Genomic DNA, 14,474 nt, shown 5'->3' with positions numbered 1-14,474 from the left:
TGTTTGTTGTTGTTGAGGGCATGAAACCAAGCAGTGTCCATCAAACAGTCTTGTTAGCAGGGAGTGGGGTTCCATACCTTCAATTTCTTCTCATTATCTTTTGTAAATCAAAGTGATTATCAACAGATTTGGATTGTTATGAATTTTTTTGGTTTTATTTGAAAAGCATAGGTTGATGTTTTTGGAAGAAAATGGAATAAAACGTCATCTAATGCTGAGCTCTTATACTTATTTACTGACTTAACAGACACTTTAATTGTGTTAACACTACTAATGGATAAGACGCCGATTTATTATTCAGATTGAAACTTGCGTTCCAAATATTCACACAAAGAACCTCGAGTTCATTTGAAATTCATTTATTGATAATTAACCATTTCAAAGAACATAGGACAAAATGTCATTTAAAACAAAATGTAATATTTGTGTTCATGGTCATTCATACAAGTTGAATGTGGCATCAAAAATTGTTGTTGGGGTGAGGGGGAGTTGAGCGTCGAACCAGCAACCGATCCTGAGCCAAGTTATTCAACTCTGAAATGAAGGGCCTACCAATGTGCTCTCAAGCAAGGCACTTAACCTCAAAGTGGCCCCAGGGGCACATTTACAAAAACTAAAACAACCCATTCTAGCTAAACGTCCCGTGTCCAGCTCTGGCTGTGATTGCCTTGCTCTCTTGAAAGACAGGCTGTCGGATTTTGAATGTACTATTAACAACACGACTGCCTCAGAATGGGATTAGATTTAGACTAAAAGACGTCTCCTTCAGATCTTGTGTGTGAGCAGGAATGTATGAGGGTGGAAACTTGTGGGGGAAAAAAAAAAAACTTAAGGTTTGACCAGGAAAAACCGAAAGCAGGAAAAAGATCATCTTCTGTTCAAAAATGACGGAGGGATCCTTTTTCAAAAATCTGAAATCCTTGCAAATATATCCCCAGAGACAGGTAAGGAACAGGAAGTATCGACACAGGTGTATCTGTGTGAGTGTATGAGTGTGTTTGTTTGTACGCGTGTTTCGGGGAGGGGCAGGAGTGTGTGGTCTGAGTATTTACCTTAGAGGGGGGGCACCCCATCGTCCACAGCATTTTCAGGCCTAACGCTGCTGTTTTCCCCATCCCACGCTAGAGCTGCGTGTGGCGTACGTCCAGGGCAAGGGCTCAGTTTGGCTCCCTCCCACTCTAGCTGCAATAATCAGCAAGAGGAAGAAGGTGGCTGGAGCAGCAGCAACAACAAGGCATGCAACTAACAGTTTACATGGAAGAAGGTGGAATAATGTAGTAATTTCAGAGAGGCTGTGTGTCACTTAAGCCTAAAAAAACACTACCAACTTAGGTGGGAAATAAGAAATAAGATGAATGACTAGTGAATGGTACAATCAAAACAGGAAAAAGTACTAAAAGTCATCAAATGCAGGTGGAATCAGATGCGCAATTGTATTAGTTTCACATGTTTTCTGCCATGAACCCAGTAATAATACATCTAGATGTAAATGTGGAGTTGTTAAGGTGTTATATTATCAATGCAGAGAAAGCCAAAACACCAAAATAAGGTGTGTGTGTGTTTGGAGGATGTTGGCCCTTTTAACTGCTGCTAGGGATTATCTGCAGCCCTTGAAAATCAGAACCGTATTTTTCACCTGCAGCACCAAGACTGTCAACTCAAATCCACTCAGTCAATGACCCTACAAACATTAGCAACACACCACTGCATGGCATTTAGAGTGAAAACTCTTGGACCTGCCCTGAGCTCAAATGACAAGTTAATTGTTTTCCCCGTTTTCATAAAACTGTACTTCAAAATTGTATGCAATCTTCGTGGGAGATTGCAAACAGCGTTACTACAAAAAGACCCCCCACTCCATTAATGCTCAAAGAATGATGGTTATCCTTTCAATCACTGTCACAAGAAAAGATTGCCTCCCTTTTTTTTTTTTTATTAAGCAGACCAGTACAACATCTAAACTATCCGGTTTTATCGCGTCTATTCATGATCTCAAACTGTTGGGGAAGAAATACAATTACATATCTCAATATTGAAAGGCAATATTTCCCTTGTTCAGCCAATTATTGGCTGGAGTTGCTTTTTTCATTTTAAATTAAGGTGTTAAGTATTTACACAAGTATCATGTTTTATATTTCCTCCTATGAAAACAAGCTCAACTTTCCCTCAACCTCACCAATAGGAGTGGAGGCTAAATGACAGAAGGTGATGGGACTGGAAAAAGCTAATGATAGGAAATGTCACAAAATTAATTGGATACTAAAGTATATTATACTCAGAAAACAAAGCTTGCTGCCATGCCTCTGACTTATGTAAATTCAAATTTGTTACAAACCCAAAAACAACACTTCTCTGGCTGGAGAAGACTCAAAAACCTTGATGGAACTGAGATAACCCTACATTTTGTTATAGGCATTTCTCAACCAAATGTTCTGAGTACAACTCAGCTTAAAGCTGAAACAGAAAGGAAGAAAATGGAACAACTCCAAAGTTAACGAGGCAAACAATGAACTTTGACCTAAAACTATGACAGGATTTAATTTTATTTCTGGGAATACGACTGGTGTTTTATTCTTCTTGACAGGGTTTGGACTAAGATTCTGGGCCATGAAAGAAAACACAGGACAGGGAAATTTTCAGCAAAATGTGCTGCAGTTTTGCCCTGGTGTTGTTGAAGCTATGCTAAAAATGTAAACTTGGATCCTTCCTCACTAGGAACCTTTAACCATTCAAAATCAAATAAGCTCAGTCAATCTTTTTTTAATTATAAAGGAGGGCGTATGCGGACTACAAACACAGGCTCAAGACACTATCAATGCTAGAAGGCAAAATGAACTGCAAACTCACAATATGCTCCTCAATCAAACGGGCTGCTAGAAAATAACCTTCAATTCCAGCAAGGGGAGTCCACACATAAGAACGTTTTCCTTAACCAAAAACTCACCACCACTTTGAGTGAACAGTTGGTAATCACTAAGCCTGTCAGCTCAGTGAAAGAAATTCAAAAGACAATCTGAATTATAAACAAACATTCTTAATCTTTACTAAATAAAATTTTTCAGCAAAGACGACAACAACAACCTGCGCCATCGACTTCTTCAACACAACATCCTTTCAGTTTAGCTTCACCTTCTGGTTGACATATATTATTATTATTCAGGCTGTTAAACGTTAGGGCAGATAGACTGGCTGAATCCAAACTAAAGCCTGTTACATACTCCACGAGGTGTTCCAACACTAGTGTGTGGATCTGGATGTATATCGGAACAAATGTATCACAGAGACGTCTGCCTAAGCAGAACTGAATTATAGCACAACGACTTCAACTATGATGGCAGTTTGATCCAATTTATAAATAAGCCACGTGGTGCCAGTTCATCTGTTCAAAGAAACCAAACTGTTTTTACTGTTATTTAACAACCGAGCACTTTTTAGTCATGAAATATGTGAAGTAGCAGTATATGATTTGCGAATATGAATTGTAGCATTTTGTGAGCGTTTTGGAGGGAAATAGCTTTATTGTATGTATATAAAGGGCTTTTAATGAGTACAAATAAAAGCTTCCCCTATTTCATTGGTTTAACTTCATACTGAAAAAAACATTTTAGTTTCTTTAAAATTCAACGGTGAACCAGCTGTGTCTCTCAAACATCCAGCAGAGACTTTAAATCTTTCTAATAATGGCCATCCACTTATCCCTACTCGTTCAAGAACCTTGTTTACTTTTATTCCACCACTTCACTCAACAGCCAACAACCGACAGGCGAGCTAGTTAGAGGTTTAGATACGGCGGAGAGAAGAGATGTTTCAGGTTTAAAGCACATTCTAATTACAACCTTGCTGTCTGATTTTCCTCTTCAAACTGTCCCTTTTGTAAATACACGTGTGCTCACACACACACACACACACTCACACACACACTCACTCACACATACATACACACACATCTGCAGAGTGAAAGGAGTGTTTAGGGGTGGGACTATCGATAAGGGGGTTCTGGCGTGTGGTAAGGGTAATCATGGCGCTGGGGCATGGGTTGCCCGTGTGCGGGTGTCTGCTCATACAGTGTAGGTGCCGAGTAGCTTCCTGTTGCTGCGTAAGCTCCCGATGAATCATATGCTCCCGCTGGCCCGTAGCCTCCAGGTGCGCCATAGCTTCCAGACGAGGCATCGTAGTTTCCAGGTGTAGCAGTGTAGTTCCCGGATGAGGTGTCGTACCCTCCTGAAGTGTTGTATGTTCCCGGTGGTGCGTAGGCACCCGGTGCGGCATAGGTAGGAGGCGCAGAGTACGTCCCTGGAGGTGCCGGTGTTGTGGTGGAGGCCTGTGGCTGTGTGGTGGCTGGTTGGGAAGGAGGAGGTGGGGGAGGAGGCGGAGGATTGGTGTAGGCATATTGGAGGTACTGGTACTGTTGCTGGTACTGTTGATACTGTTGATATTGATGCATCTGCTGGTAGTACTCTGAATAAGACCTGCAGTTGAGTTCACAGATGACAAGAAAAGAAGAGGTACACAAAGTTAATTTAATAATCACTTCTCATATGATATACAGTAATGGATGACTACTTAATAATGTCTTAAGTACTGTGGAATCATGGAGTCAGTGCTATGTAACTTAATGATGACTGTTGTTTTATTGTTCAGCTGTTGTTGATTATGTTTCAGTAAAAGCAGGATTAACGTGCTCTTTTTCCATGTCTCCTTCAATTATCAAAAGGTGTAATGTGTACCTAGCTACGGGATCTGACCCTTCAGGTGTGGTGGTTGCAGCCGCAGTCTCTTCAGGCCCTCCAGGTGGCGTTGGTAGCAGGGCGCGGCGTTTGGGTCTTATCTGAGCAAAGGAGCCTGGAACCGGGTCGGGTAGGAGGGGGGCTCGATTTCCTCTGATTGGGCTACGGTCCCGCTCATTTTCTGAAGTTGCTACCTTCCTCCCAGCCTGCTGCTCGGCCAAAACCTTCAGTTGAAAACATGCCAGTAAGTACATACAAAAAGACAACACAACATTTGAAGAACATTAAATGTTTTACGTAAAATAAATATTCAAAGACCTTTTGTCCATCCTGAAAGAACTTAGCTCTTGCTGCCTCAAAAAGGGTCGTTGGATCTGGTCCCGTCTGTGGCTCTACTTCTTCGGCAACTGTGCTGGAACCAGGATTGTGATTGGCTATATCATGGTACACCTGGTCAGCAACAGATCCATACACCTGACTGGCCAAAGCACCATATATCACACCATCTGCACCTTTAGAGCTTGTAATTCCCTTTAGTGCAGCATAGGTGGGGTCGAACGATGTGGTGTTGTAGAATGAGTTATGGACACTTTGTTGAACCTGCGAAGAACAATAAAAAACAGCATTAAAAATATACTTAACCATATTTTATCTTAACCACATTAATAGTCTGTTAAGATCTTTTTAAAGATCAGGCTGAAACAGAATGAAATTAGTACTTGGCAACTGCTAAGTAACTGTTGGCTGTGACAGATTAAGATCTCACCTGTCACCATGGTAAAAGTGTTTTCCTTCATAAATTCCAACATTTTATATCTCAAAAGAAATTGTTCAGTTATGAACAGTATAGAATAAAAATGTCTGATGTGTTCCGTATTTGAAGAATTAAGCTGTGTTAACAATTTCAAATTGTTCTAAATCTTCTTCAGAAATATGAGATCAGAAAGAAAAAACAAAATGCAGGTTTTGGGTTAAAAAAAGGTATTTGAAAAATGTCCTGCTGAAGGATTCACCCACTTGAATAGGTAGGCCAGCCGCGGCTGCTGCAGCTGCTGCAAGCACAGCTGCTTGACTCTGGTGATGCTCTAGGGATGGAGGTGGTCGTGGAAGAAGACCCTCCCTGCCACCTAAAGGGAGACAGGAGAAGAGAACATGCTCAGAAAGAAGTTTTGCGTTGTTTTTCAATGTTTAATTATGTATAAAGACACTTAATAGGATCCCTTGTCTCCACCTGCTGTTACACTAGTGCAGGGAATATTTGCATTACCTGCCGATACAATCTGGTTGATCAAAGGCTGGGCTTTGGACAGCTCCACTGCTAACTGACGGCCCTTGTACATGGTCCCGTTGAGCGCATCAATAGCAGCTACGGCCTCCTCCTTCCTCTCCATATGCACAAAAGCATAGCCAACATTTGAGCATAATCTTGCTGAGAAGAACACAGGAATCAGAGAAAGCAGCATTAGGAACATTGGAAAATTATTTTACCTGTCACTTTTCAACATTTACAACCAACATTCAATGTTTGCTCCTTTAGGAACCATCTGAGTAAATGTATCTCCTTTAAAAAAGAATTCTAACCCTTCACTAAACGTATGCAAACCAGCTTATTTCAAGTAATACCTAATAAGGCAATCAATCTAAAATCTGACCCAAACTTTCCATTGAAATCTCCACATCCACATATATTTCTGTTACACCACCAGAATTGTGTGTGTAGCACTTTGATGTGTGATTGCGCAACAGTATCGAAACAAAGCTCCACCATCATTTTGTCTTTCAACATTCAAAGTGATTACCCAACGGCATAACATCAATACTCCAGTCTGTAAATTCAGAGTGCCTTTCAGTCTTGCGGAAACATTATGTGTAGAGAAACAGTGGAAGCTCCACATACACACACATACTCAGACAGACAGACGCACACAGTTCTGCCCTGCCGGCTCCGCCAACCCCATGTCGCCCCTGTAATGCCTGTTACTTCCTCCCATTAAGGAAAGATGTCACAGGGGAATAAATATCACAAACTGTATGGATAGCCTGAATAGGGCTTGTATGTATGTGTGTGTGTGTGTGTGTGTGTGTGTGTGTGTGTGTGTGTGTGTGTGTTGGGGTGGTCCTTAGCACCTTTGACTTTATCACAGTCTAAAACTCTTCCAAAAGTTGAGAACAGCCCGTGCAAGTCATCTGCTGAACATGTGGCGCTGAGGTTCCCCACAAACACTTTTGTAGAGTTAGGTGGGCGTGCACGTGACTCCTCAACCACCAGGGGCCTGCCTCTGTACTCTTTGCCATCAAGATGCCGAATGGCCCTGTTAGAACAAGAGCAAAATCTCAGTTTTAAGATACTCAAACATTAAAATCAACAAGCCTGTTAGTTCATGGTCCGAAGATGTCCTATCAGGACCCAGCTTTATTTTGATGAGCCTTTCTATTCTAAACAATGAGGCATTTGATGTTTTAATGACGGTGTTTCCCCTACCATTATATTTGGGGGTTGGCCCACTGATCATGAACAGGACCCTCTTGAATTTTTAACTGAATATCCCTGGTTTAGAACTTAAGACAACTTTAATAATGTTTGTTTTGACCTTTTTGATTAAACCTATCTTTACCTTTTGATGTCTGAAGAGACAAAACTCAAAGCACATTGACTTTTAAACACTGTTAGTAGGGCTGGGAAGCTTTGGGTCTCTCGCGATTCGATTCTATTATAATTCAGAATCTATTTTCGATTCAACGATTCTGGATTCATGGATTTAAAGTCTATTATTTAATAAATACATACTTCAGGATCTACTCCAGTCATTCGGTGAGACTGGCTGATTTTCTTGCTGCTTCATTTGGCATTCTACGGAGTTAAAGAGCTAGCCTTAGCATTTAACAGGGAGTGACTGATTAGCCAAATAAAAGTTATGAATCTATTTAAAATCTCAGAAGCTAAGAATTTCAATTAGTACATAAACAGATTTTTTTTTTCCTACCCAAACTGTAAAGTCAAGTTAACTGTTGTAAGCAGGCTACTAAAAGCTGCCAGTCAATGTTTCTACCAACAACCCAATAGGCAAGGTAATGTTGTTAGACAAAGCTTTACTTTCAAGTTCTTATATTCTAAATTCTGAACATATATTATGCAATTACATGTGTTATTCATCAACACGATGTCTATAGGATAAGATAATCCTTTATTTATCCCACAATGGGGAAATTTACATTGTTACAGCAGCAAAGAGCAAAGATTGCAGACAAAAAGTGAACACAGTACAATTTAAATAAAAAGAAAAGAAAAATGAAGAAAAATGAAGAATCAGGGGTGCAAACTCATCAGGGATGAAAAAGGTGACATGGATCCAAACCTCCTCGGGGGGCCCGGGGGCATGACCCCCCTGGAAGATTTATTTTAAATATCAGCTTTAAAATGTTAATTTACAGACGATTTTAGCATTCAGATCGACTAAAGAAGCAGAGCAAACAATAAGAAAAACACAATTGCTTGTCGATATCTATGTTCTGTTTTAACTTTTTGATCAAGCTTCAGTGAAACATGAAAAACCCCATGATGCACCCAACCTTCAGTCCCTTTTTTTTTTTTTAAATAAATGGGATGAATTTGCAGAACAGGGCTTACCATGTTCCACTAAGGGCTGACGTGAAGGGCAGTCACTATGCAGGTAGCTCTCAGGGCAGAGTCTGAGAGAACATTATAATACAGTCATCAAGGATGACACTATTTTCACATATCTTCTCTCATTAAATATGTAACATTATCAATATATTAACCTGATGTTTTGTTCCTGCTGGCCAAACAGTAAATATGATCAGGCAGCATGTTTAACAGAAAGGCTGGCTTGCTAACCAGACTTCGAATCTTTCCAGTGTTTTCAAGCAAAAATAACTTTATGTAAATTAGTTTTACCTCCCCCCTTCCCCTCCAAATGTTTTTATTACAGCTCTAAATGAATCACACAAATGACCTATTTGGGATCCAAAACGGTGAATTTTGCCGAAAGGTGACACGTTTGCACCCCTGAAGAATGTACAAAAAAATAGATACTAAAAAATAGATTTAAAAAAAATAGATCAGCTATTGACTCAAGTGTAGTTCGTAATATTCCGTGTAACACAGACATGCACACTGATGTCTATCTAGAATGGTCAATTTTATTTTTAATTTATGAAGAAAAAAAAATACAGTTATAAAGATACACCCTTGTTGAAATAACTTCCAGAATCCCCGTTTTACACAATACTGTTTCTATAACATGTATGTATCTCTGAGAGGAGTTGAATACCTGTCAGCTGCTCCCTCTCCCCTCAACGTGACGAAGGCATACTGCCTGAGCAGAGAGCAGGTGTTGATCTCTCCATACGGGCCAAAGAGCTTGGTGAGCTCCTCATGGGTCGCATCTAAAGGAAGGTTCCCCACAAACAACTTGACGTTCTCACAGCTCATCTCTATTTCATCCGGACATCTGCAACAAAAAACATTCAACACAAACAATGTTATTAACCAGAGCTGATTTATTTAAAAAACGCTGTTTAGTTTAATCACAGTTCATTTATCGAGCTACACTTACACTGGCATGTAGGGGGCATAATTGTGTTGTGACCTTTTTTGCAATCAGCCTATTAAAACGTAATCCTGTAAACATCGTGAACTTCGAAAAAAATCGATCCAATTAAGTTGGTTTAGCTTAGCTATCTGGTAGAGTTTAGTAGCTACAAAAATGTCAGAAATGTGAAGCGTAAGATCTAACAAGGAGACAATTTGTTTTATATTTAGATGCAGACTCGGTGCGCGACATACAGTCGGTCAACACTACTGGAGGTGCTGCTGGCTATTATGTTGAAGGCGATGTAGCAAACGTTAGCAAAGCTAGCTAGCTTCCGACGCTAACGGTGTGGCTACATCAGAGTGGTTAAGAAATGACTTTGGACGCAAGAGCTCCGCCACTGCTGTGTGATAAAACAATGACTAATATCTACAATCAATCGAGTTGTATTAAGGTATTGTGAATAACAGGTAGAGAAGGCATTATTATTGCCAGAATATTAGCTGTACATACGTACCCAACGCGGTCCCGGAGCTGTGTTTGATACGTCACATCCGGCTCCTGTTGAAGTGAGCGGGCGGACCAGAGAAGGGGCGCAGCTTCATCAAGTTTACACTGTGGCGTAAATGATTTTATATTTACAGTCTATGCATTAAACGCTCACAAATCACTTTAATCACACAATATATTATCCCCCCCCCCTGAGATGTCTCCAATCTATACTTTAGTGAGTTGATTTTATGTATCTGTCGTAATGCTTTACATTAAAAAATGTTCCGCAAACACTTAAGTTGTGTTTTATAGTGTTTTATATCAATTCAAATCTTAACAATACTGTATTGTCTTTTTTATCCTACTACAATTTTAAATATTTTCCTCTTATTTTAATATCTTGTTGCTTTTATGTGTCGTATTTTATTGTATTTTATTTTTATACATATATTATATTTTTTATTCTTGGTGCGCATTGGTCTCTCAATGATTTTATAAACTACTTTTCGTCAATAACTTTTCTGCACTCTTTGTACTGCAATTTAATTTGTCTGAAAGGTGTTATATAAATAAAGTTTGATTGATTGATTGATTGAAGTCAAACATGCAACTGACTCAAATGTACAACAACAAAAAATAGGCTATTCTGTTATATTTTCTGAAATCAGTCAAGTGAGTCTAGCACACGTTTGTTTCCAGGTGGGAGGGAAGGAGGAGTCAAACACCTCCTGATCTTGGAGCACTCGTGAACGTAGAAGAGAACTGAACTTTCGTCGCGTCGAAGTGGATGGAAGAAGATCGAGCATGGTTATGTAAAGGGGAACCGGAGGAGCTTTAAAGAAGGACCGGGGCCAAGAGGTAAACAACGCTCCTGTTACTGGTTGTGGGAATTAATGCACACTGAGATTAGATGTGACAAGCTGTGTAATTGTACAACAGGAAGAGTCTCAGTAACATGTTTAAGGAGGAAATGGATAATTCTACAGGAATGCGCGCACAGATTTAGGCTGTAGCTTTGATTTCTAGATGAATAGCCGAAAGCCAACTATCATAAACATGGTAAACTGGATTATGTAGCGTTTGTGTATCCATTTTGGTTCCTAAATTGTAAACTGTGTTTTTTCCCCTTATTTCATTTAAGCTCAGTCTGAGCTGCTGCACTTCACCAAGTCTGGACTTGCTTTCCCAATCCAGGCATCTTTATTACACAGGTGTGTTCAGCCATCCCACCCATCTTCCTGTTCCTGAATATGAGCCCCACAGGGACAGATAATGACCACCTGTAAAATCATTGGGAGGACATGTTCAGTTGCAGGATAATACATAACCATCTATGCCTTTTGTTGTATATTTAGATGGCACAGCAGGAAGAGCCTCTGTATGATTTCCCAGAGCCCACCAAGCCCTCACAGCGGAAGTTCTCGGGGCATCAAAGGGGAGGAGGATCTCTGAGGAGCGTCAGTGTGCTGGACCGTCTCCTACTCACTGTTCCTGTCTGGCTTCAGTTGTCAATCAATCCTGCCACAGCACTGCACATACTGCAGAGGGAGCCACCTGGGGTCAGAGCCACATGCAATTTAAAAAAAGAAACCCATGCATTTTCACCCAATGTACACTCTCATGTGCAATCTGTGACTATTTGTGTTTTTCTGCAGACCTTCCTGGTTCGCATGTCTCGAACATCTCAAAGGAACGTGCTGTGTGTCCGTTTGGCGGATGATAGCGTACCCTCCTTTGTCCAGCAGATTGGCATCAGGGAGGAGCGCTCCAGTAAAAGTACGAGTACAGTTATTTGACCTGAAACACGTCAAGATCTTGTCTGATTGCATGGGCGAGTGGGCATGTACAAAACCATTGGGGCTGCATAAAATAAGGCACTTGACTCTATAGTTACCCAAGCTAATTTCAACAGATTTACAAAAGGTACCATGTTGTTGTTGTTGTTTTTTTTAATGCTTACCAATACACATGTAGACTTTACAGTGTTAACAACCATTTTGCTGAAGTGGGCTAACTACTTTCTGGCACTTTTGTAAGTACACTTCAATGCTTTAGGTTGTTGTCAAGTTTGAAGTATTTGTTAGAAAAGTCATCAATTGTAATAAGTTAAATTTAAGGCAACTAGAGTTGTGGAACCTATGACATTTTGAAAGTAACCTTCCCACATTTTACCCACAGACCAGAATGCCAATAAATAAGACTCCTGATTCAGTACAACCACATATTTGATACTAATTATTCTCTTTTGCATTCTTGATTTATTCTCCCCCTACCACAGCTTTGTGTCTGGAGACTTCAGCAATCAGCTTTCCAGATCTCCCAAGATTGATTTCCTTTTACTGTGTCAGCAGGTAAGTAGCCTCTTTTTTATTAGTCTTCATTTTTATATACAAATATATATATATATATTTTTCATCAAATTTGTTCTTTGTATATATCAGCGTTTTTTGTAATGATATTTGTCAGTGTGACGTTATCAGTTAATGTTTGTGCTAATATGATGTAATATCTGTCTGTCAGAGATGTGCTGCCCTTCCCGCTGGAGCTTCCTGAAGCCATTGCAAAGGCATCATCCCACAAAGAGCTCGAGTCCATCTCACACATGGGAGTCGGTTAGTAGATGCAACTCTTGTTTACTCAACGCAGATTTTGTAACTTTAACCTCAATTACACAGGCCTTTCAGGATATAATTACACAAAGGGCACACACGATAAACAGACCCCACCCTACTTGAAAACAAACCCGAACAATTTGAATTCATAGTGTGGTATTTTTTTTTAAAGAAATGTCTTAAAGGTATATTTTAAAAGGTGACCAATTTCCTATTTTATTTATGAAAAAACTGTCTATAGTAAATTGTGTTGGTAGATATATATATTTGTGTTATGTTAGAAGCATAAGGCACAGTCCTCAGAAGGTGGTTTTAAATGATGAAGGTGAGATCAAACTTATAGCAACAAAAAAAAAAGGTTGTGGTATTTACTGAAAATCTGTTTTGTTCAATAGAATTCTGGAACTCCCACTTAAATGTCCGTGGGCCTCGGGGGCCTCCAAAGCCTCAGGAGGACCCGGAGAAGAAGCCTGACCCTAAAACTTCCGCCCCTCTCACTGCTGCCCCACAGACAAGCCCTGCAGTTACACCTGACTCAGCTCCCCAGCCTGACTCAGACCCCCAGATGAAGACAACCACAGAATCAGACCCCAAACCAGCTGGTCCTGGTTCCACTCTGTTCCAGGAGTTTTGTCCAATCACGACACGCAGCCCCAGAGAGCTGGACTGCGGCTCTGGCCTGGGCGATCTCTGTTTCATCAACCCTCTTTTCCTGCAGTCCCAGAACGCTACGTGCAGAAGGCACATGTTCAAACGGAGCCAAAAAGTCCGGATTTCAACAGAGACATCCTCTCTGCTGTCACCCCCGCTTACTCCTCCTCCTCCACCTCCTCTAATGCCCAAAACCAGAGGAAGATGTAAAGCCAAAAAACATGCAACACATCCTAGTAAAGGCCCAAATCAAGCCCCTCAGATTGATCCCATAGTTCAGGAAACCCCCGCTCCTCTCTTCCAGCCTGACATGCAGGTAGAGGAGGAGGCTACAGCTCAGGTACCAACAGTTATGGAGCATCTCTCAGAGTACTCAGACTACATGCCGCTCTCCCCAAAGATCACGTCCTCCCTTACTCCGTCACTCTCTCCGTACCATTCCCCATCTGTTTCTCCCAAGGTACCTTCTATTTTCCCCAAAGTATCACGGTCCTTCTCTCCTCATGACTCGCCCGGTGCGTCTCCCTCTCTCTCTCCTTATCAATCCCCGTCTCTTTCTCCCAAAGCTCTTTCTTCCCTCTCTCCATATGAGTCACCGAGCTCTTCTCCCTCCACGTCTCCTTCTCCTCAAGCCCTCTTCTCGCTCTCTCCTTTTACCTCGCCGTTCTTCGATGAGCTGTCAGAGCAGGTCTACCACACAACCGCATCTTCTCCAAGACCAGATCAACTAAGACCGGAGAGAGAGGCTGAGATGGAAGGAACAAGTGTGGATGCAAAGAAGACAAATGAGGAATTAAACAGAAATACAGAAGAGGAGGGTCTGGTTTTACAGATGAGTGCTGCGGCTATAAATGACAACAATTGCAGCTCCTCCAGCAGTCTTGAGGACTGAAGAGCGCACTCACACTAGCAAATTTGTCAGTGTTTAAGCATGATTGCCCCCCCCTCCCTCCCACCTCCCACGTACCCCGCTGCCCTGCGCTCTCACTGCTCCAGGACTAACCGGGCCTGAGCACAGTTACCTCTTGTTCATATGGTCATAATGCAGCACATGCATGGCTTAAGGTATGATTATGAAGCGTGCTTAGTTTACAAGACAGGCAGACTCGAGAAAAAGCAAACTTTAGGGTTGAAGCGTGCTTGGGCACAGTACAGATTGCCGAGTGTGAGTGCGCCGTAAGATTTCACATACATGTGATGTTATGCACAGTGTAGATTTACTAAGTGTTGACAGTATACTAAAGTTTCATTTGAATATGTTTTGAAATTATGAAAGATGTTTGGATAAAATGTTTTACTAAAGAATTTTAAAGATGATACTGGTTGCTTTTCATGCTTTAACTGCAGCTGTTATTTGTATTAGGCCTACTCTTAATTACCAACTATTCTCTAAAAAAATACCCACAATCTTCTGACTGATGTCTTAGCTGACAGGCAGG

The 14,474-nt window shown here is 41.0% G+C and overlaps 2 protein-coding genes across 5 annotated transcripts; one reads left to right on the top strand and one right to left on the bottom strand.

Moving 5' to 3' along the window:
* Positions 1–343: 343 nt before the first annotated feature.
* On the bottom strand, positions 344–9,844 carry rbm14a (RNA binding motif protein 14a). Of its 3 annotated transcripts, none has more exons than XM_020651123.3 (8): positions 9,798–9,844; positions 9,020–9,199; positions 6,855–7,039; positions 5,995–6,156; positions 5,745–5,854; positions 5,046–5,327; positions 4,728–4,951; positions 344–4,469 (listed from the first exon to the last, which is right to left on the bottom strand). In XM_020651123.3, exons 2-8 carry the CDS (start codon positions 9,178–9,180, stop codon positions 3,980–3,982), a joined length of 1,614 nt encoding a protein of 537 aa, XP_020506779.3. In that variant the 5' UTR covers positions 9,181–9,199; positions 9,798–9,844; the 3' UTR covers positions 344–3,979. The 3 variants fall into 3 exon arrangements, with proteins under 3 accessions (XP_020506779.3, XP_065818846.1, XP_065818845.1); XM_065962774.1 differs by having other exon boundaries at positions 4,746–4,951; XM_065962773.1 differs by having other exon boundaries at positions 9,794–9,812.
* A 628-nt stretch (positions 9,845–10,472) lies between these two features.
* On the top strand, positions 10,473–14,352 carry LOC109996821 (ras and Rab interactor 1). Of its 2 annotated transcripts, XM_020651122.3 has the most exons (7): positions 10,473–10,630; positions 10,914–10,983; positions 11,128–11,331; positions 11,428–11,548; positions 12,051–12,123; positions 12,293–12,384; positions 12,780–14,352. In XM_020651122.3, the coding sequence occupies exons 3-7, from the start codon at positions 11,128–11,130 to the stop codon at positions 13,925–13,927; spliced, it is 1,638 nt and encodes a 545-aa protein (XP_020506778.2). In that variant the 5' UTR covers positions 10,473–10,630; positions 10,914–10,983; the 3' UTR covers positions 13,928–14,352. The 2 variants fall into 2 exon arrangements, with proteins under 2 accessions (XP_020506778.2, XP_029136472.2); XM_029280639.2 differs by lacking the exon at positions 10,914–10,983 and having other exon boundaries at positions 10,476–10,630.
* The last annotated feature ends 122 nt before the right edge of the window (positions 14,353–14,474 follow it).

The sequence above is a fragment of the Labrus bergylta genome, chromosome 14 (genome assembly GCF_963930695.1).
Source record: "Labrus bergylta chromosome 14, fLabBer1.1, whole genome shotgun sequence".
In the NCBI taxonomy this organism is placed as follows: Eukaryota; Metazoa; Chordata; class Actinopteri; order Labriformes; family Labridae; genus Labrus; species Labrus bergylta.
The sequence above is the reverse complement of the archived record's forward strand: the minus strand, read 5'-3'. Positions and strand labels throughout refer to the sequence as shown.

Bases quoted from the DNA above. Each gene is read 5' to 3' on its own strand.
- rbm14a (XM_020651123.3), bottom strand. From the start codon at position 9,180: ATGAGCTGTGAGAACGTCAAGTTGTTTGTGGGGAACCTTCCTTTAGAT. The intron at 7,040-9,019 runs GTATTCAACTCC...TTGTTCTAACAG, and splicing joins GGAGAGGGAGCAGCTGACAG to GGCCATTCGGCATCTTGATG. The intron at 6,157-6,854 runs GTGCTAAGGACC...TGTTCTTCTCAG, and splicing joins AGACTGTGATAAAGTCAAAG to CAAGATTATGCTCAAATGTT.
- LOC109996821 (XM_020651122.3), top strand. From the start codon at position 11,128: ATGGCACAGCAGGAAGAGCCTCTGTATGATTTCCCAGAGCCCACCAAG. The intron at 11,332-11,427 runs GTCAGAGCCACA...GTTTTTCTGCAG, and splicing joins TGCAGAGGGAGCCACCTGGG to ACCTTCCTGGTTCGCATGTC. The intron at 12,124-12,292 runs GTAAGTAGCCTC...TCTGTCTGTCAG, and splicing joins TCCTTTTACTGTGTCAGCAG to AGATGTGCTGCCCTTCCCGC.